Raw genomic sequence first — 22795 nt, forward strand, 5'->3', positions numbered from 1 at the left:
TGCCCACCCTGAAATGGCTTATCCTACCCCCTAGGTTAATAGGGAGAAGGCCCTAATTAAATCTTCCTGTCTTTAAATTTATCTTCACCCTTATTCTTCCAGGTCATTTAATGATTACTGTGAAATTTAGTTCACATCAAGTTGATCACCAAAGCCTTGATATATGTTGAGTCTTCACAAGTGAGGCGCCCTGGTGCCCTGGTGTGGTAGGGCTGGTCATTTAGGCGTTCTCTACTGCTGCACTAAGATAATGCCTCGTACATCTGCGCGCTTGATCTTTGATGCAGGAGAATTCACTTTTCCTGTTTCTCCTGATGAAATATAAGAGCTCTAAACTAGCTTGGAAAGTGCTCCGGCTGTTAACCAAAATGTCGGCAGTTCAAATCCACCAAGTGCTCCTTGGAAACTGTATGGGGCAGTTCTACTCTGTCCTGTAGGGTCGCTATGAGTCAGAATCAACTGAACGGCAATGGGTTTGGTTTGGTTTTTTTAAAGTAGCTTTGCAAGTAAGTTCTAAGAATGTGGCAGTCTTGTAACACATTTCCCTACCTCTAGAAGACACAAGTGGCAAAAAAAAAAAAAAGGATGAGATTTGAATTTATTAATTTCTGAACATAAATTGTTACCTATAATGAATGTGTAGTCATGTTCAAGTGAAGCATTGCTGGGTTCTAATGTTAAATGCTAATGAGTCAAAAAGCACATGATAGCTATCATTATTTTCCTAATTTTAATAATTATGTCTCAGGATATTCGGAATCAGCGGAGATACCGACAGAGGAGAAAGGCTGAACTGGTGAAATTGCAACAAACTTATGCTGCCTTGAACTCCAAGGCCACCTTCTATGGGGAGCAGGTGGATTACTATAAGAGCTATATCAAAACCTGCCTGGATAACTTAGCCAGCAAGGGCAAGTGAGTATTTTTTTAAAGAAAGAATTTGGGAGGGGGAAAAAGGTAGCTGTAACTGAAGTGATATTGGGAATTTTTACCTCAAAAACACTGGATCTGTTTATTGCATTAGTCTCTCATTTTGCTTCTAATAGTTTTTATAATTGCCTAGTTCCATTTGTTTGTGTGTGGTATAAACAGCGTGTGGAGGATTTCAAGGATGCTTATTTCTAAGCATCCCTTATTCCAAAGTATCTGTCAGGACACTAGAAATGATAGAACTCTGGAAGGAGATTGTGTTGTGGTCCTAAAACTGGATGTGCCTTAAAGTCGCTTAAGGAATATTATACAAAATTTAGATTCCCAGGCCCTTCTCTATACCTTCTGAGGACAGGACCTAGACTCTGACTTTTTTCTGGGTACTGAGGGAAGTCTGTTACAGCCTCCCTGGCTCGGGCCACAGGCCAGCCAGCATGTCCACTTCCCAGAGATGGAAACTGAAAACCCACAAGAGGTGAAAAACGATAAGTGTAGGTTCTATTGTAGGGTTATTTTATTTTTTACTCCTAACTTTTAATTTACAAAATTTTCAAATCTCAGGAAAGGTTGAATGAATAAAACAAACACCCATATGCCCTTCATCTAGATTCACCAATTTCTGATATTTTGCCACATCTGCTTCCTCTCTCTCTGGCTCACTCATTCTCTCATGCACACACTCTCTCTCTCACTCTCCCTCCCTCCCTGGAAGAAGGGAGTGAGGCATGGTTGATGTGAAGAGATGGAAAGCAGCTCCTCCTAACCCAGCTCCCAGAGTTGGCTCCTGTGTCCTTTTGACATGTCCCCGTCATTCTTTGAGAATTTCCTTACTGGTATAAGATGTTTCAGTTTATACATTCCTGGAATTCACTGTTTCTCCAAGGCTCCCTGGTTCCTTTTAGTGAGGGATGGTATTTAGAAACCAAGATCTAGGCAATAGCTGTGCTTACTGCTATACAGTCATCATTACTTCTCAACCTTCTAAACAGACAGAGCTAGGTCCTCATTTTGTTAAATGGCTGCATAGTATTGCATTGTGTAGATAGATAAACAGTTTATATAATCCGTTCTCCACTGATGGACTTCTAAGTTGTTTACAAGTGTTTGTTATTATTAAAATCTGTAACAAATAACCTTTTGTACATGTGCACATATTTTTAAAGATAAATTCCTAGAAGTGGAATTGTTGGGTCAAAAGTTTTTTGCATTTGTAATTTTGATAGATATTTTCAGTTGCCTTCCATAGGGACTCCCATTTGTACCCCTACCAGCAGTGATGAGCATTAGTGCCCCGTTTCTTGAGACCCTCCCCTTGGAAGTCCTAAATCACTGGTTCTAATTCATCTATTTTCTTTTTATTCCTTCCTTTTCTTACCACTTCTTGCCTTGATTATCTCAGTAGCCTCCTGTCTTAGTTATCTAATGTTGCTATAACAGAAATACCACAGTTAGGTGGCTTTAACAAACAGAAATTCATATTCTCAATTTAGGAGGCTAGACCTTCAAATCCAGGGTGTCAGCTCTAGGGGAGGCCTTTCTGTCTCTGTTGGCTCTAGAGAAAGGTCCTTGGTCTCTTTTGAGCTTCTGCTCTTGGGCGATCTTCATGTGGCTTGGCATCGCTCTTCCCCCATCTCTACTTTCTCTTGCTTGTTTAATCTCTTTTATATCTCAAAAGAGATTGATTTAAGACATACTGTGTACTAATCCCTCTCATTAACATAATAAAGACAGCCCATTCCCAAATGGGATTATAACCACAGGCATAGAGGTTAGAATTTACAACATATATTTTTAGGGGACACAATTCAGTGTGTAACACCTCCTAACATCTGTTTCTTTTTCCTTGCTCCCATTCCTCTGTAATTTCTAAGCTAGATTAAATTCTTTTAAAAATTATTTAAGTTTTTTTTATTTTTTCCCTTCACTGTTGAGGGGATTAGAGTGTCTCCTTTACCCCTTGGTTTCAGTAGAATTCTCTCAGGCTGGCATTAGAAGTCCTCACACTTACTTGCTATGTGCTTAGGTTCTGACGGGGTCATAGGATTAAGACACTGTCAAATTCATGGAGTATTCTTAAATATCACTTAAAGGCAATTTGGTAATGTTTCCACTGTTTTGCAGAGATACTGCTTAGGTGAATCCTAACTTTTGTTTTGGGATTGGCTTATTACTTATGGTTGTATATGGGAAGCTTGTTTCCTGACCTCGTATCCGAGCTAACAAAGATTCAGAGTAGATAGTTATAGTAAGTGATACGATGTGATTTTCACAGGGTTTCCAAAAAGCCAAGGGAAATGAAAGGAAAGAAAAGCAAAAAGATTTCCCTGAAATATACAGCAGCAAGACTCCATGAAAAGGGAGTTCTTCTGGAAATTGAGGACCTGCAAGAGAATCAGTGAGTATTTTCTGTTTTATAAATTTGATTTTTTTTTTTTTAATTTCTTCATTTGTCACACCTTCATTGTATTGTCTGCATTTTCCTTTTATATTTTTATGTACAGATTTAGGGCTCATACTCAAAGCTAATTTCATAAAATACTTTTATGAAAAGTATTTCTTGCGTTTCCTTGTTTGTGGAAAATTTGTCTCAGGGTGTGTCCACACCTGCTTGTGTGGGTCCCATCTGAATATTTGCTCTTTAAAGCTGGAAGTCGTTCCTTCCATTTCTTCTCTGCATGAACCAAGAATAAATAAGAGTAACAATAACAGGATGTTTACTTTATTCCACTTCAGTCTAGGAACCAGGGAGTTGCCCTTATTTATCTGTTCTGGGAGGAGCCAGCTTGCTTGGCACATGGTCCGTGGGTCTGACCCTACTGTCCTCCCGCAGGTCCTGGGCCCAGCTGTCATTAGCCAGCACTCACTGGGCTCCTGCTCAGTCAGCCTTGTGACCTCAGGCAGCCGAGCTTCTCTTCTCACGTCTGTTAAAAAAAGAAAATCTTTAAGAAGAAACTTTTATATTTTTCTGATTCTAAAATAATATTTATTATTGAACTTTGAAATATATTTAAGCATAAAGGCAAAAAAGCACCTATAATCCCATAAGACATTGATAAGCAGTGAAATTGTTTTTGTGTATTTTCCTCTCTGTCTTTATTCATATAAAGATCGCCACCCCACTCACTTGCCCACTTGTCTGCCTATTTACTATTTTTTAACATAAATTGGGATTGTACTATATATAGACATATGTACAACTTTTTTCTTAAAACATATTGTAAGCTTTTTTCATTCTTTGAAAGCATTCTTTTTAATGACTACATTATATTCCATATTGTAGTGAAAGTTTATTTAACTATTTACCTGTTGTAAACATTTAAGTGGATTTTACTTTTTATATTATTATACTAATATATGATGACACATTTTTACATATAAATCTTTGATCTTATCCTTGATTTTTTTTAATGATAAAAGTATAAAAGTTTAAAAAAGCTTTTATACTCATATATACATATTGCCAAAACATGTTCCAGTAGCGTCTGCATGTGTATAATACCTGCTAGCCTCACTGTCTCCCACACATCTGTCAGTCTGTCATACTGTGGTGGCTTGCATGTTGCTATAACACTGTAAGCAATTCCACTAGTAGTTCAAATACCAGCACAGTCATCCATGGTGGAAATTGTCAAACAATACCATTGTTATCACATGCGAGTAGAATTTTGCTGAAGATCATTCAATAACGGTTGCAGCAGTACATTGATAGGGAACTACCAGAAATTCAAGCCGGAGTCAGAAGAGGACATGGAACAAGGGATATCATTGCTGATGTTAGATGGATCTTGGATGAAAACAGAGAATACCAGAAAGATGTTTATCTGTTTTATTGACTATGCAAAGGCATTCAACTGTGTGGATCCTAACAAATTATGGATAACATTACCAAGCATGGGAATTCTAGAACATGTAATTGTGCTCACGCAGAACCTGTGCTTTGCCCAAGAGGCAGTCATTCGAACAGAGCTGGGGAATACTTTGTGGTTTGAAACAGGAAAGGTGTGCATTGGTATGTATTGTTTCACTATATTTATTCAATCTGTATGTTGAACAAATAATCTGAGAAGCTGGACTACATGAAGAAGAATGGGTCATCAGGATTGGAGTAAGGCTCATTAACAACTTTTGATATGCAGATGACACAACCTTGCTCCTTGGAAGTGAGGATGGTGCGACTTTGTCTCATGTACTTTGGACATGTTATCAGGAGGGACCAGTCCCTGGAAAATGACATCATGTTTGGTAAGGTAAAGGGTCAGTGAAAAAGAGGAAGACCCTCAACGAGATGGATTGACCCAGTAGCTGCAACAGTGGGCTCAAACACAGCAATGATTGTCAGGCTGTTGCAGGACTGGGCATTGTTTTGTTCTGTTGTACGTAGGGTCATTATGAGTGGCCTGACTGAACTGACTCAACAGCATCTAACAACAACAACAAGAGCAATCTCACTATTTCCTTGCCATCGCTGAATATTAATTTTTCCCAAACTAACACAAACTGAAGTTGAAAGTCTGAACAAACCCATAATAAGAGATTGAAAAGGTAATTTAAAAAGCTCCCAACAAAAAAAGCCTAACCCAGATGGCTTTACTGGAGAATTCTACCAAACATTCCGAGAAGAGCTTTGACCAGTACTGCTGGAACTATTTCAGAACATAGAAAAGGAAGGGATACTTCCAAATTCATTCTATTAAGCCAGCATAACCCTGATACCAAAACCAAGCAAAGATGCCACTAAAAAAGAAAATTACAAACTAATATCTCTCATGAATATAGATGGAAAAATTCTCAACAAAATTTTAGCCAGTAGCTTCAGTGTCATACCAAAAAATAATACACCGTGACCAAGCAGGATTCATACCAGGTATGCAAGGATGGGTCAATATTAGAAAATCGATCAACATAATCCACCACATAAATAAAAGAACCACATGATCTTCTCAATTGATGCAGAAAAGGCATTTGACAAAGTCCAACACCCATTTATGATAAAAACTCTCAATAAAATAGGTATAGAAGGGAAATTCCTCAGCATAATAAAGGGCATCTATACAAAACCAACAGCCAACAACATCGTTCTTAATGGAGAGAGGCTAAAAACATTCCCCTTGAGAACAGGAACAAGACAAGGATGCCCTTTATCACCACTCGTATTTAACATTGTGCTGGAAGTCCTAGCTAGAGCAGTAAGGCAAGAAAAAGAAATAAAGGGCATCCAAATTGGTAAGGAAGAAGTAAATCTTTCCTTATTTATGGATGATATGATACTATACGTAGAATACTCAAAAGACTCCACAAGAAATCTGCTGGAACTAATAGGTTCAGCACAGTAGCAGGATACAAAATAAACGTATAAAAATAAGATGAATTCTTATACACCAGAAAAGAGAACTACGAAAAGGAAATCAAGAAAACAATACCATTTATAATAGCCCCTAAAATAATAAAATACTTAGGAATAAATCTAACCAGGGATGTAAAAGACAATGAAAACTATAAAACACTACTTGCAGGAAACCTAAAGAAAGAGACCTACATAAATGGAAAAACATACCGTGCTCATGGATAGGTAGACTCAACATTGTGAAAATGTCAGTTCTACCCAAAACAACTTACAAATACGATGCAACAATCTACAAATACAGTGCAATTTGATCCAGATACCAACAGCATTCTTTAAAGTGATGGAAAAAACTAATCATTAACTTTATGTGGAAAAGGAAGAGGCCCTGGATAAGTAAATTACTATTGAAGGAAAATAAAGTAGGAGGACCTGCACTACCTGACCTCAGAACCTGCGATGTAGCTACATTAGTCAAAACAGCCTGGTACTGGTAAAATGACAAATTACCCAAAGGAACAGAATTGGGAACCCAGATGTAAATCCATCCACCTACAGTCACCTGATTGTGGACAAAGGCCCAAAGTCCATCAAACGGGGAAAAGACAGTTTTTTTAACAAATGGTACTAGCAAAACTGGATGTGCATCTGCAAAAAAATGAAACAAGACCCAGACCTCACACCATACACAAAAACTAATTCAAAATGGATCAGAGACCTAAATAAAAAAACAAAAACTATAAAGATCATAGAAAAAATAGGGGCTAGAGGCCCTAAATCATGGCATTAGCAGGATACAAACCATAACTAACAATACTCAAACACCAGAAGGTGGATAACTGGGATCTTCTAAAAATTAAACACACTCACCAAAAGAGTAAAAAAAGAGCTTACAGACTGGGAAGAAAAATTTTGACTATGACAAATCTGACAAAGGTCTAATCTCAAAAATCTACAGGACACCAAAGAAGACGTTCAGTCGGCTAACAGATACGTGGGAAATGCTTGAGATTACTAGCCATTAGGGAAATGTAAATCAAAACCACAATGAGATACCATCTCACCCTGACATTACTGGCACAAATGAAAAAAACAAAATAACAAATGTTGGAGAGGCTGCAGGGAAATTGGAATTCTTACGTACTGCTGGTCAAAATGCAAAATGGTACAAACATTTTGCAAGATGATATGGCACTTCCTTAAAAAGCTAGAAATATACTAACTAGAGAGTAAACAAGAATTATCTTAGGTGAAGGGAAGAATAACACACAATACAGGGGAAGTCAGCACAACTGGACTAAACCAAAAGCTAAAAAGTTCCCTGAATACAACCAAACACTTTGAGACACAGGGCAGCAGGGGCAGAGGTCTGGGGACCATGGTTTCAGGGGACATCTAGGTCAACTGGCATAACAAAGTTTATTAAGAAAGTGTTCTGCATCCCACTTTGGTGAGTGGCATATGGGGTCTTAAAAGCTAGCAAGCGGCATCTAAGATACATCAATTGGTCCCAACCCACCTGGAGCAACAGAGAATGAAGAACACCAAAGACACAAGGAAAATATGAGCCCAAGAGACAGAATAGGCCACATAAACCAGAGACCTCATCAGCCTGAGACCAACAGAACTAGATGGTGCCTGGCTACCACCAATGTCTGCTCTGACAGGGAACACAACAGAGAGTCCCTGATGGAGCAGGAGAAAAGTGGGATGCAGAACTTAAATTCTAGTAAAAAGACCAGACTTAATGGTCTGACTAGGACTGGAGGGACCCCAGGAGACATGGCCCCCAGACTCTCTGTTAGCCCAAAATTAAAACCATTCCCAAAGCCAACTCTTCAGACAAAGATTAGACTGGACTATGAGACATTAAATGATACTTGTGAAGAGTGTGCATATTAGCTCAAGTAGATACATGAGACTAAATGGGCAGCTCCTGTCCAGAGGTGAGATGAGAAGGCAGAAAGGGACAGGAGCTGGTTGAATGGACACGGGAAATACATGGTGGAGAGGAAGAGTGCACTGTCACATTATAGGGAAAGCAACTAGAGTCACGTAACAATACGTGTATAAATTTTTGTATGAGAAACTTGAACTGTAAACTTTCACTTAAAGCACAATAAAAAAAAAGATAATAAAAAAAAGCTAGAAATAGAAATACCATATGATCCAGCAAAATCACTCCTAGGAATATATTCTAGAGAAATAAGAGCTGTCATACAAATAGACGTATGCACACCCATGTTCACTGCAGCATTATTCACAATAGCAAAAAGATGGAAACAACCTAGGTGCCCATCAACAGAAGAGTGGATAAACAAACTATGGTCATACACACAGTGGAATACTATGCAACAATAAAAAACAATGATGAATCTGCGAAGCATCTCATAACATGGATGAATCTGAAGGGCATTATGCTGAGTGAAATAAGTCAATCACAAAAGGACAGATATATGAGACCACTACTATGAAAACTCATGAAAAGTTTTGCACACAAAAAGAAATCTTTGATGGTTACGAGGGAGGGGAGGAGTGGGAGGAAAAACACTAAATAGACTATAGAGAAGTGGTAACTTTAGTAAAGAGTAGGACAATACACAATACTGGGGAAGCCAGCACAAGTTGTACAAGGCAAGGTCATGGAAGCTCTATAGACATACTCATACTCCCCTGAGGGACCAAATTACTGGGCTGAGGACCGTGGGGCCATGGTCTCAGGCACTATCTAGCTCAACTGGCGTAACAGTCTATAAAGAAAATGTTCTACGTTCTACTTTGGTGAGTAGCAACTGGGGTCTTAAAAGCTTGTGAGTGGCCATCTAAGCTACTCCACGGCTATCACCTCATCTGGAGCAAGGGAGAATGAAGAAAACCAAAGACACAAGGAAAAGATTAGTCCAAAGGACTAATGGATCACAAGTACCACAGCCCCCACCAGACTGAGTCCAGCACAACAAGATGGTGTCTGGCTACCACCACTGACTGCTCTGACAGGGATCACAGTAGAGGGTCCCAGACTGAGCTGGAGAAAAACGTAGAACAAAAATTTAACTCCCACACACACAAAAAAAGAGACCAGACTTAGTGGTCTGACAAACTAGAGAAACCCTGAGAGTATGGCCCCTGTACACCCTTATATAACTCAGTAATGAAGTCACTCCTGAGGTTCACCCTTCAGCCAAAGATTAGGCTCATAAAACAAAATGAGACTAAATGGGCACACCAACCCAGGGGTAAGGACTAGAAGGCAGGAGGGGACAGGAAAGCTGGTAATGGGGAGCTCAAGGTCGAGAAGGGGAATATTGATGTCATCGGGTTGGCTGCCAATGTCACAAAACAATATGTGTATTAATTGTTTAATGAGAAACTAGTTTGCTCTGTAAACCTTCATCTAAAGTAGAATAAGAAAAAATAATTTTTGATGTTTTTTATTTCCATTGTTAAAAAAATAGTATGTCACTTTTAAAACTTGTGTTTCTTTGAATTCTGGTTGAGGTATATATATGGTTGGATTTTGGGTGTGTGTGTGTTTTTGGACATAATTTATTGTCTCTGTTTTCACTTGTCCATTTTGTCTTCTGTTCATTTTTCAATTAGGGACCTTATTGTTTCTTTCTCTCTTTTTTGTGTGTGTTTTATATATTTTGTTCACTTCTCCCAATCCTCAAACATGCATGCTTGCAAACATTCACTTTCTCTCTCTCTGTAGCCTCTCTATCCAGCCCACTTTCCCCTGATTCTCATTTTTTTTCATTAGGTTCCAGCAGTAGTCACTTGGAAGGCCAACCAGATTCCTCTGACATCATCCCTTCAGAAGCCCTTTGTGGCATTTCTCAATGGTTCCTTTTTAGTTGAATGCAGGCACTACAGGGAGAGGTGGTCGTTCTTCTGTCCAAGTTCCAAAGCAGATGGTACTTAGGAATAGCAATCCCACACTGCTTCACCTGCAGAAGTTACTATGGACCTATATTTTCTACCCCTTTTCATCCTTGAAAATTTGTTTCTCTCCTGTCCCCATATCACAGACTATTTTTATTTGAGAACATAAAAACCATGCCTTTATGATTATGTGTTATGTTTCAACAGGTTTAAAAATGTTATCTTTGAAATCAGTCCAACAGAAGAAGTTGGAGACTTTGAAGTAAAAGCCAAATTCATGGGAGTTCAAATGGAGACTTTTATGTTACATTATCAGGTGAGTGTGCACCAGGTGAAATTCAAGGCCATGCATGCTTGCTCTCTCCGTGTGTGTGTATGTGTGTGTATGCACATGTACATAAACACATAGGGAAACCTGTGAGAGCTGGAACTCGGTGGGATTGCCTTGTTTTTCAGGGTCTCACAAGTTTTCCACCTTTGACAGGGTTTAGCTTACCACTTTTATATCGCTGTCAGTGGCAAATATTTGCGTTTTCCTTCTCTGACAGATGTCTGCCTTACAGAGGTTCTGGTTTTCACAGGTTTTACTGTGTGTGCGTACGTATAGGTAGGAGAAATAGCTAAAAAGGAGACCCATTTGGGAAAGCTGCTCACATTTAGGCTCCACACTGGGGGGAAAAGAAGCTGAGGGTTTTGGTGTGTCTGATTTGCTCTGTGTACTCTGGAGAACTTCTGCAGGTGTGTACTCAACAGCGCTGGGTTCTGGGTAATCTTCTGAAAGCATGTAGCTGAAGTTTCCACTTAGTGTTGCCACTAAGTTGAGCTGATACATCGGACTTAAAATGCTTAAGTACAAAATGCTTATTGTACTTAAGTAGCTTAAAATTCTGTTTTTTCCTCATTTTGATTTGAGGTAAGTACTTCAAGGTTAGATGTGTTCCTGACAAGGTATCAATTACATCTTTGTAAACTGAAACCCACTTTCAATTAAAAAAGAACTCTGCAGTGAATCATTTTGTAGCATAAATAATTATAATTATCTGTTGTTTTTATTTTGAAATATCTCTGATTTTTGCACATTTAAATATTTCAGGACATTGAGAGGATCCCTGGGTAACGTCTAGACCCCTTGAGCTTTGGGTATATAGCATTTCATAGTATGTTCATTTCTCTGAACATGGATTTGGGCTTTTGCACATGCTGTTCCCTCTGAATTGCGTGTGCTTCCTCCTCCCCCACCTCTTTATTATTCTGTCATTTATTGAGTACTTGCGTGTCTCTAGTTGTTAGCTTCTGTCGAGTCGGCCCCTGACTCACGACAACCCCATGTGTTATGGAGTTGAACTGTTCCATAGGGCTTTCTTGGCTGTTATCTTTACAGAAGCAGTTTGCCAGGCCTTTCTTCTGTGGAGTTGCTGGGTGGGTTCAAACTGCCAACCTTTGGGTTAGGAGTCAGTTGCAGACCTCTCGTGCCACCCAGATTCCTTTGCATGTGTGTTACCACCTCTACAGCCGCCCTTACCAGCTAAGCCACAGTTGGTGGTTCCCCCTTTGCTTCTGTAACCTTTGGAGCTGTCTTCTGTTTACAGCAGGCCTCACATTATAGTGAAATTCTATCTTGACTTCTCCCCTTCCCCACCTGCCAAAACTGTGAACTCCTTAGTATTTTTTAGTCATCCTTGTTTCCTTCTCAGTGACTAGTGTTAGCTGAATAAATAAGAAATGATTTTGTGATGTACATAGCTAGCTAAAGTACTTATACAATAAAGATCTATGAATCTCTCAGTTTCACCAAATTCTTACAGGCTAACCAGCCTGCCTAAGGTATTCTTTCACACACCAACTCATGAAATATGGAGAGACTGCCAGGTGTGAGGTATTAGGCACAGGTGAAACACCAGGGTTCCCACCCTCATAGAGCTGCGATGATTTTTCCAAAAGATTAACTGATTGAACTTTTTAGGAACGCTTGAAGCCTTTTGATTCCTGCTTTCTCACTATCACTCTTCTAAAGTGTAGCGTGAGACCACTCAGATTTTCTGAACTTGCTCTGGGCAGTGGAAGGTAGTGGGAAAAGTGGTGGCTTTGAGTCAGATCTGGATTCACCACACCCAGCTCTGTGTCCTTGGGTGAGTCAGCCAACAGCTCTGAGCCTCCATAGCCTCATCTTAAAATAGGACAGTCATACCTTACAGGATTTTTGTAAGGACTTAAAAGGATACTTTATAATGTGCTCACACAATGTCAAGCACATTAAAAGAACTAAACCCATTGCCACTGAGTCGATTCCGACTCATAGTGACCGTATAGGACAAAATAGAACTGCCTCCTAGGGTTTCCAAGGAGTGGCTGGTAGATTCAAACTGCCGACCTTTTGGTTAGCAGCCAGGCTCTTAACCACTGCACCACCAGCGGTCTGTCAAGCACATAGAAGGCACCAAAAGAAGTGTAGTCCTCTCTTTTTTACTTCAGAATATAAAAGCTTCCTCATATGAAATAGAAATTAGGAATCTAGGTGATACTGTTGAGATAAGATTACTGGCTTTATCTTATTTTCAGTCATTAATATATTTCATCATGGATTGAAATGCCTTCACCTTCTCCAGACTAGTGAAAACTGGTGATCCATTACTTAGGTAAAATGGGAAAATATTATTGTAACTTCTGAAATACAAAGCTTGGATGTGTATAACAACATCCTTCTTTTTCTTTCCATGTTTGGTACATTTTAATATAAACAACATGACTTCTTAACTTCAAATTAACCAGAAAACTCAAGTGACCAATGTACCCTATTCTTCAAGCTCTCTTTTTTCCTCACCCCGTTTCACATCTCGCATACCCTGCAAAAAACCCACACCCATTGCTGTCAAGTCAATTCCCACTCATAGAGACCTCATGTGTTGCAGAGTAGAACTGAGCTCCATAGGGTTTTCTTAACTATAATCTTTATAGAAGCAGATCATCAGGCCTTTCTTTGATGGCACTACTGGGTGGGTTTGAGTCACCAACCTTTCAGTTAGTAGCCAGGTGCACACTGTTTGGACCACCCAGGGACCTTCTGACATACAAGGCGTGCCTTATTCCTCCTGGATCCTTCCCTACCTTGTGTCCTTTCTTTCTTGTTCCACAGACTTGATTAACTGTCAAAATGTTTTTTCAAACAGGACCTGCTGCAGCTACAATATGAAGGAGTCGCAGTCATGAAATTATTCGATAGAGCTAAAGTAAATGTCAACCTCCTGATCTTCCTTCTCAACAAAAAGTTCTACGGGAAGTAATTGATCGTTTGCTGCCAGCCTGGAAAGATGAAGGGAGGAAGTGCCTCTACGCTTCTAGGCTCTTCTAGGATCCTTCTTTACCCATTGGAAGCAAAGACCCAGCCGAGGACCATGCGTCAATCTGATCCATTCCCAATGCCACATTTTAACTCCTCCTGCTCTGATGGGCGTTTGCTGCCCTTTTTTTACTATAGTGAAATTGTATCTCAGGCCTACCTAGACCCTTCTGGTTCCTCCGTTTTCTTCTCTCCCTTAAGAAAAAAGTGGAAACCCCTAGAAAACCTTTCTGTCTATATTGTTACTGTCTTAGAGGTTGCATTACTGTATCGTGAGCTTTGGTGTTTGTTTTAATTAGCAATAAGGATGGAGGGATTTGAATTCTTGTTATTTAGAAGTGGAATCTGTTAGCACCAGTAACATGCAGACATATAAGATGCAATTAAAATGTCAGATTAGCTACAGTTAGTAGGTTGTGAAATTCTATCCCATCAGCACAGTTGAAGGATAGCGGGATCATTGGTTCTCTTCCATTCTCTTTATCTTTTTGGGCAGGAGCTAACAGAAGTCACTGTTCTGTATCCAGAGGAAGCATTTCTAGAAAAAAGGAGATACAGTTTTTAAATGTTACCATCAATTTTGGGCAATTCTGTTAGTGTAACTCCCTGGCCAGTGGAGGGGAGAATCCCACTGATAACATTCAGCTGTTTGGGTCAATTCAGAATGATCTGAGGTACCCGTCTTGGTGACCTGCTTGTTTATGTTGGTGCACAGAGACTGACTGGGTTCAGGGAGACAGTCCACTCCATCCCTACTGCAATGGAATGGATTAGATCTAGCATAGAATGTAACTGTCTTAAATGATTTTATCTTAAGAGTACCTTATTAAATTGTAGATTTATTTCTTAAAATGTGGGTGATAGGAATTTAAAGATTTATATAATGCTTCAAAAGCCTTTAGAACACTGTAAGAAAAGGATTTTTTATAAATTGGCTTATTTGTATATCTGAACTTTCTTATAGCTAAAACACTAGGATTTATCTGCAGAGTTGCAGAGCTAATCCTGCATTGAGTAGTCTGAAACAAAGCCAGCCAACCCATGTTACACCTGATAGTCAAGTCTTTTTTTTCTCATCTCTTTCTCCTCTTTTCCCTCGCTGCCCACCTTGTACCTTTATGTTATAATCCCCAGTTTTCTGGGTTTCGTTGGAAAAAAAAATTCAATACTAAACATTGAATTAAGAAGCTTTTGTTCTTAGATGAAAAGTCATGTACTTTTAAAAAAATTTTGTTTATCCAGGAAAACATTGAAATCATGCTACTGAGCCTCCACTTTCTTTGATGTTTTGGTTCAGTATAAAATCTCTTATTATCATAAAGTGTAAGCATAACATAATAAACTTTTTTAAATTCACAGATACATATTTAAAACCAATAACTTGTTTTAATTAATAGCAAATTAAGTGGTGTGTCCCTATTACAAGTGTGAATAGTGGAGAAGTGTTTTTCTCAATGGACTGTTCACTGCATCAGGCCTGTGCGTGCAGATGGGGGGCACTTTCCCCACTCCAGGCCGTCCACATGGTGGCACCTGAGACACTCAGGAGAGCCCCAGAAGATGAGGAAGAGGTGAGCATGGGGTGCCATGTCAGAATGTCCCACTACCCTGACCTGGCTTTATGCTGTATTTTGGAAGACAATTTTTAGTAAACATTTTTCTCAGATGAAAAAAAAAATGCTATTACAGTTAGCATCACCTCAAAAAGTGGGAGCAACCAAAGTGTCATTCCTTTCTCCCTAAAAGCAAATACCCTTCCCAAATGCTTGTCAGGCCTCAAGGCCACATCCAAGACAGATGATAATGAGCAGAGTTTACAACTCCTTCATAAATAAATGTGTCAGTTATTTGTAAGGATTAAAGTTTCCTTCGCACAACTTCTAATGCAAAATAGCGCAAAATGCACTTCAAGAATTTTTATGATAAATATATAGAGTTGTGGTTTTAATAGCATAGATATTGCCCTGACAAACTCTCAAGTCGTGGCATTGAAACCAGTTAGCTTGTATTATTTTTATTTATTAGCCATATCATTCTTCTGTCTCATCTCTCCTTCTTTGACCTTCTCTTCGACCAGCCATCATGACATTTATCATGAATTTACTTCCTCCCAAGAATTTGGACTGCCCATCAGATGGTTGCTGCACACAATTGCCTTTGTATCCCTAAGAAATAAAAGGTCATTTGTTCATGTTTGCGTTTTTCTCAGTTTCATTGTTAACAGTTCCTGCTAAACAGACTGTTGACTAGAGTGAGATTTAATAATTAAAAACCGTAACAGAAAACAGTCCCTTCCTTTATAGCCTTTTGACAGAGCAAACACAGATCAACTATCAAATCACTGTGTATCTCAAAGCAATTTTTAAGATGTGAGTTTAGCTTTTTTTTAATTTAATGTATTTAAAGTAGTCTCAACTAAAAAAGAAGGGGGGAAGGAGGGAAGGCAAGACATAATGTCACTCAATTCTGAGTAGCCAATGGCTGAAAGTTTGAAATTGTGCCAGCAGTTCACAGTATTTTATGAGCAGCAGCACACCAGGTGCTGAGCAGAATGTACATACAGTCACAGTCTGCCCCTTAGTGGGTTTATGTTTTATGTTACATGCAAGTTGCCAGAAGAAACTAGAGGAATTTAGATATGGACAAGGTAAACAACAACAAAAGAAAAGTGGCTTCCTTATCAGAGGGCAGCTTTACTGAAAAATACAAACATGTATGTAAGCATCCTGTTGTGTTTGTAAACTGTGGCCGGTCTCTACTGGAAAATTAGTGACAGCATGAAATAAGGAAGAAAACAAAATAACTCCACAGTAAACAGAAGTAAAAAACTGGAGGCAATGTTTGTGTGAGCAGCTGAGGATGTCCCCAGAAACTTGTGCAGAGGAGTGATGTGATAAGAACAACGGCTTTGGGGTCAAACCTGGCCCAGGCAGTGGGGCCTTGTGAAAGGTGCCTCTCTGAGCCTCAGTTTTCTCCTTCAGAAGTGGAGATGATACTATCTGGTAAGTTTGTTCTTCAAAGCTAAAATATATTTTATTAATGCTCTACATTGTCTTGCAAAGAAATCAAGAGAATTAGAAAGATGCTTATCAAAGTGTAATAATGTTAAATAAGGAAGACAAGGCAAAGGGAAAATTGGAATAGGAAGGTAAGATGGTACTAGTAGACAACAGGGCCTGCCAGGGCACTGCCATCCTACAGAAATCCATCCTGGGGCTCTTTACACACCCTTGAAAGGAGTTGGGGGAAATTATGCATCCTTTCACACATTTTAAATTTGACATCTAAAATTTTTTATGTCTAAGTTGTAAAGTGTCTAACTACCAACATATTGTGATTTCAAGATAATTATGTCACTTATAAAGGTATCCAAATGGAAACCCTGGTAGCATAGCAGTTAAGTGCTACGGCTGCTAACCTAAAAAGTCAGCCGTTCGAATCCACCAGGCGCTCCTTGGAAACTATGGGGCAGTTCTGCTCTGCCCTATAGGGTCGCTGTGTGTCGGAATCGACTCAATGGCAATGGGTTTGGTTTTTGGTTTTATAAAGGTATCCAGTGGAACCCTCTATTATCCATTTTAAAAGGTACATAAAGAAAACTCTGTCAACTGGAAATTTTACATATTTTTTCTCTTTAGTATTTCTATTCCACTTCCCTCATGGAATTTTACCCTAATGTAATATTTTAAAGCATAAGTCTTATTTTTGGTCAGCCTGTCATAATTATCTAACAAAAATAAGTGTGTGTATATATAAATATAAACAAACCCATTGCTATCAATTCCCGATATATATATATATGTAGCCCTCGTGGCGCAGTGGTTTAAGTGGTCAACTGCTAACCAAAAGGTCAGTGGTTTGAAACCACCAGCAGCTCCATGGGAGAAAGATGTGGCAGTCTGCTCCCACAGAGGCTTACAGCCTCAGAAACCCTATGGGGTAGCTATGAATCGGAATTGACTCAATAGCTGTGGTTTGGTGTTTTTCCTGTGACCATAAGGCTGTTAATCCAGAATTTTTTTTTATTATTACAGTTATTACTGCATGTCTGATCAAAGTAACAATATACTGTCATGACAATTCTAAAAGTAAAATTTGAAATGCATTTCTTAACAAGATAAATGAAGGATTTTTAATTTTAAATGAAGGTTAACAGAATGTATGGATGAATACTACTACTTGATAGAATAAAGAGGGCTCAACACCAGTTCTCTTATTTTTCATTTTCATAGATGTAAGCTCTGAGAAACACTGCTGTCATAATAAGTATATGGAAATGGAAGATGTTTTGTTATAGCAATGTCACCCATTTCCTAGGACTCCTTAGCTATATCCAAAATATCTCAATGATTTATAATAAAGTATAACATGATTAGGTCCTCCTTCAATTTTACTGAAAGCAAAAACATGGAAATCACCTGATTTTGTAAAATAACTTGCTATCCAGTCATTAAATGATCCACTTCCTCAGGACCTAAGAAGTAGATCAATTATACTTGTAACCCTTTGACTCACAGACAACTTGGTTAATCCAATATGCCAAGAATGCTTTGGAAAAATAGAAATATTACTTTCAATACTTCTTTGGCATTACAATTTTGAAAAGTTCTTTATTATGAAAATTTTTGACATACAGAGGGAACAGTATAATGAACTCCTATTTGGCCAGCCTCAATGACTATACATATAAGGTCAAACTTGTTTGATACCTCCACCCACACCCCCCCTTGGGTTCTTTTGACACAAATCTCAGATATAGTATTTCAACCATAATTACTTCCGTATGTATCTTTAACGTAGTGGTCTCAACAGGAAATAAGTAGTTCCCCCTCCCCCTGGGGACATTTGGCAATATCTGGAGATATTTTTTATTGTCACTACTGGGAAGCGGGTGTGCATCTAGTGGATAGAGGCCAAGGATGCTGCTAAACACCTTACAATGCACAGAACAGCCTCCCACAACAAAGAATTATCCAGCTTAAAATGTTAATAGTGTCCAGAATGAGGAACCATGCTTTTCAGATAAAGACTTAAAAAAGAGCTCCCATACCATTATTGCATGTAGAAAATAATTTCGGAATACCAAACATTTCTACAACCACCTTCTAATTTTTTAAATAGTTTGTTTAAATCTGGTGCCAAACAAGGTCCACATATTACATTTAATTGATAGGTCTCTTAAATCTCTTAATCTATAAATTCCTCCTCCGGGGTGAAGAACACCAAAGATATATGGTAAAGATGAGCTCGAGAGACAGAAAGGGCACATAAACCAGAGACTACATCAGCCTGAGACCAGAAGAACTAGATGGTGCCCGGCTACCACCGATGACTGCCCTGACGGAGCACAACAGAGAATCCCTGATGGATGGAGCAGAACAGTGGCATGCAGATCTCAAATTCTCGTAAAAGGACTAGACTCAATGGTCTGAGACAAGAGGGACCCTGGAGGTTATGGTCCCTGGACCCTCTGTTAGCCCAAGACTGTAAACATTCCCGAAGCCAACTCTCCAGGCAGGGATTAGACTTGACTATAAGACAGAAAATGACACTGGTGAGGAGTGAGCTTCTTGGCTCAAGTAGACACATGAGACTATGTGGGCAACTCCTGAATGGAGGTGAGAAGAGAAGGCAGAGGGGGACAAGCTGGTTGAATGGACGTGGGAAATACAGGGTGGAGAGAAGGAGTGTGCTGTCTCATTAGGGGGAGAGCAGCTAGGAGTACATAGCAAGGTGTGTATAAGTTTTTGTATGAGAGACTGACTTGATTTGTAAACTTTCACTTAAAGCACAATAAATAAAGACAAATTCCTCCTCCCCCTGCTCTTGGTTTTGATTTGTTTTCCTTGCCATTTATTTGATGTTGTTGCAGGAGAATTTCTACAATCTAGGTTTCTTATTGCATCCTTGAGGCTGAGATTCAGTTTCCGTTTTTTGGCAAGCGTATCTCAGAAGGGAGGCATTACTTTCTATTGCATCACACCAGGGGTTTCTCTTTCTGTGAAGACTGATCAGTGGGTTCGGATGTTGCCAGCTTGACCCATTCATTATAAAGTTATCTATCAGCTTCTCATCACATATCACATGGATGCAGGAGTCATTGATGACAACTACCTAGGTTTCCTATTAGAAGTTGCAAACTAGTGATAATTCTTTTTCATTTATTGTTTAGAATTCAAAAACAAATTTCGTCTTATAAACTCTTTGGTTATCTTGAACATTCATACAGGAAAAGATGATGAATGCCTGATATTCTCCCCTTATTTACCAGTTTCAGAATGAGCTGGCTCCCTAGCGTGCCCAGCATCTTCTAAGATGACAATGATTTTTTTTTTAAAGTCATTATGAACTCCTAGATTTTTAATATATTTGATGTGTTTCAGTCCACAGTGATTTTTTTAAATGCTCAAATTTTCTCCTCTTTGGCCAGTAATAGTACTTTCACGGTGGCTCCTGAGTCCCTTTGATAGGACCTCAGTTGTCTTTGATAGCTTCCTTGCTTTCTGGCATAAAATGTTTCAGCCTTATTTTGTTACATTCCTCACCCCACACCTTGCAATGAGCCACTTCTCACTTGTAGTGAGAAACGGTATTTAGAAAATACAGTCTGTGTGCTAAGGGTGCTTATTGCCAATAGGTTGGTTATTGTTTCTAAGATTTTTCAGTGAAAAGATCTAGGAGATATATATTTTTTTAATGCTTCCTGAATCTATAACAAAATAAAAAAAAATTTTTATAAAATGCATTTTATCTTTATACAAAAAAAAAAAAAAAAAAAACCACTGCCATCAAGTCAATTCCGACTCAGAGCAATCCTATATATATATATATACACACATATATAGCTCTCTGGAAGAAAAAAAAATGCCCTAATTAGTTGCATATGCCAACTCTGATGTAAATACTCCCCACAGCTGATTTCGAGCTACTGACTTGACCTAACTAGTGACTGAATGTAGAGTTGGGAAGGGAAGTTACCAATCAGTTCTCATGAACTAGTACTAAAGGACTGATTTTATTCTAAGAACAATGGGGAACATTGATGGATTTTGAGTAGAAGCATGTGAATGATCAGATTTGGGCTTTAGAAAAAGCACTTGTTCCAATGCAGAGGAGGAATGAGGTGGGGCCAAGACTCAAGATACGTTGTGCTGGATGTCTCCCTCCAGATCCACTCTTCACCCAGCTCTGCTCTGACAAGCTGCCACATAAACTGCATCATTGTCTCCCTCCAGCTTCTGGTTGGGTTTCCTCAAAGAAAACCAATACTAGGGGACTGGAGGTCCGGAAAAAAGTGAGGTTAAGGTTTATTCCTCCAGGTCACTGAGAGCGGCTCCCTCTCCTTACCAAAGCCCAGAGCTCCTATCAGACAATTCTGCCTGTATAACCATGCTGTCTAGACCACACCCTCCCAGTTTGAATAATTGATCCCTCCCATGCCCCTTCAGGCCTAGAGTGCTAATGATTCCTGCAGTAACTAGCCCCATCAGTTATCCCTAAACCCTGCCCTGTCTCTTTATTAACTTCTCTTCAAATTACTTGGTTTGAGTGTACCATCTGTTTCCTGCTGGGACCCTGGCTGATACACAAGTGGACCGATTAAGGTCTTAATTAGTGAGAGATTTGGTGGCCTGAATTGGATAATGGTTGGCAGGAAGAAAAGAAGTGGGTGGATTCTAGGGCTATTTAAGCAGTAGAATTGATTTACTGAATGTTGGGGGAAGAACAGTAGAATGCTGTGGAACACTGGGCCAGCAAGTGCTCCTCAGGAAGTACTCTATGATATATAAAGTTTGGGAGATACTGTACTCCATCATTTTGTGGGAGTCACAACACACATCAGCATATTAAAAAACTGAGCAGTCCTCTAGTCAAGAAACCTGTTCAATTTCGTGTAAACTAGCTTTTCCTAAATTTATTTGGTCATGCAATCCCACCCCTTTTACTTTTCAGGAAGCTCCTGTTAGCCATCTATGGAAACTCATGTTCCATGGAACACACTCTGTGAAACGCTGGAGAAGGAGGATGCTAGAACAGAACCTGACTTTAAGCTTTTAATAAATGGTAAATATTGAATAAACTGAATGCTTCAAAGGCCAGTGTAGCAGAGGTGGGGGTTTGGGGACCATGGTTTCAGGGGACATATAAGTTAATTGGCATAATAAAATATATTAAGAAAACATTCTGCATCCCACTTTGAAGAGTGGTGTCTGGGGTCTTAAACGCTAGCAAGCGGCCATCTAAGATGCATCAATTGGTCTCAACCCACCTGGATCAAAGGAGAATGAAGAACACCAGGGACACAAGGTAATTATGAGCCCAAGAAACAGAAAGGGCCACATAAACCAGAGACTACATCAGCCTGAGACCAGAGGACTTAGATGGTGCCTGGCTACAACCCATGACTGCCCTGACAGGGAACACAACAGAGAACCCCTGAGGGAGCAAGAGAGCAGTGGGATGCAGGCCCCAAATTCTCGTAAAAAGACCAGACTTAATGGTCTGGCTAAGACTAGAAGGACCCTAGTGGTCATGACCCCCCAGACCTTCTGTTGGCCCAGGACAGAAACCATTCCCAAAGCCAACTCTTCAGACAAGGATTGGACTGGACAATGAGTTAGAGAGGGATGCTGGTGAGGAGTGTGCTTCTTGGATCAGGTGGACACTTGAGACAATGTTGGCATCTCCTGCCTGGAGGGGAGATGAGAGGGTAGAGGGGGTTAGAAGCTGGCGAAATGGACACAAAAAGAGAGTGGAGGGAGGGAGTGGGCTGTCTCATTAGGGGGAGAGCAATTGGGAGTATGTAGCAAGGTATATTTAAATTTTTGTGTGAGAGACTGACTTGATTTATAAGCTTTCACTTAAAGTTCCTATAGGACTGAGTAGAACTGCCCGCTAGGGTTTCCAAGGCTATAATCTTCATGGAAACAGACTGCCACATCTTTCTTCCTCGGAGGATCTGGTAGGTTTGAACTGCCAACCTTTCGGCTAGCAGCCAAGCACTTAACCACTGCACCACCAGGGATCCTTAAATATTACTTAGGAAACAAAAAGCCAAACAATGTGCATTTGTATCTTATATTTGCCAAAAAAATTGGACTTCATTCTACAATTCTAGTATGGTAAAATTATCTGTTAAAAACTTTTGGTCTTACATTGCAGATAGTTGTTCTGTCTAAATTCCCCCTCTACTTATCTAGACAATTATTTTTATATAAATATGTAAGAATATATACTTGATAAACTTATTGTACATGCTCATAGCCACTGGCCTTTCTCTCTGGAGAAACACATTCCCAATTTCT

General features: G+C 39.4%; 1 protein-coding gene across 3 annotated transcripts in view; it reads left to right on the plus strand.

Moving 5' to 3' along the window:
* The window catches only part of IQGAP1 (IQ motif containing GTPase activating protein 1), a 105334-nt gene extending 89653 nt beyond the window's left edge, over positions 1 to 15681 (plus strand). For all 3 annotated transcript variants that reach the window (XM_049905599.1, XM_049905600.1, XM_049905601.1), the window contains 4 exons: positions 749 to 915; positions 3203 to 3325; positions 10361 to 10469; positions 13321 to 15681. In XM_049905599.1, the coding sequence (XP_049761556.1) occupies positions 749 to 915; positions 3203 to 3325; positions 10361 to 10469; positions 13321 to 13434 (513 nt within the window). In that variant the 3' untranslated portion in view covers positions 13435 to 15681. The remainder of the gene's footprint in view (positions 1 to 748; positions 916 to 3202; positions 3326 to 10360; positions 10470 to 13320) is intronic.
* The last annotated feature ends 7114 nt before the right edge of the window (positions 15682 to 22795 follow it).

Source organism: Elephas maximus, chromosome 13 (assembly GCF_024166365.1).
Source record: "Elephas maximus indicus isolate mEleMax1 chromosome 13, mEleMax1 primary haplotype, whole genome shotgun sequence".
In the NCBI taxonomy this organism is placed as follows: Eukaryota; Metazoa; Chordata; class Mammalia; order Proboscidea; family Elephantidae; genus Elephas; species Elephas maximus.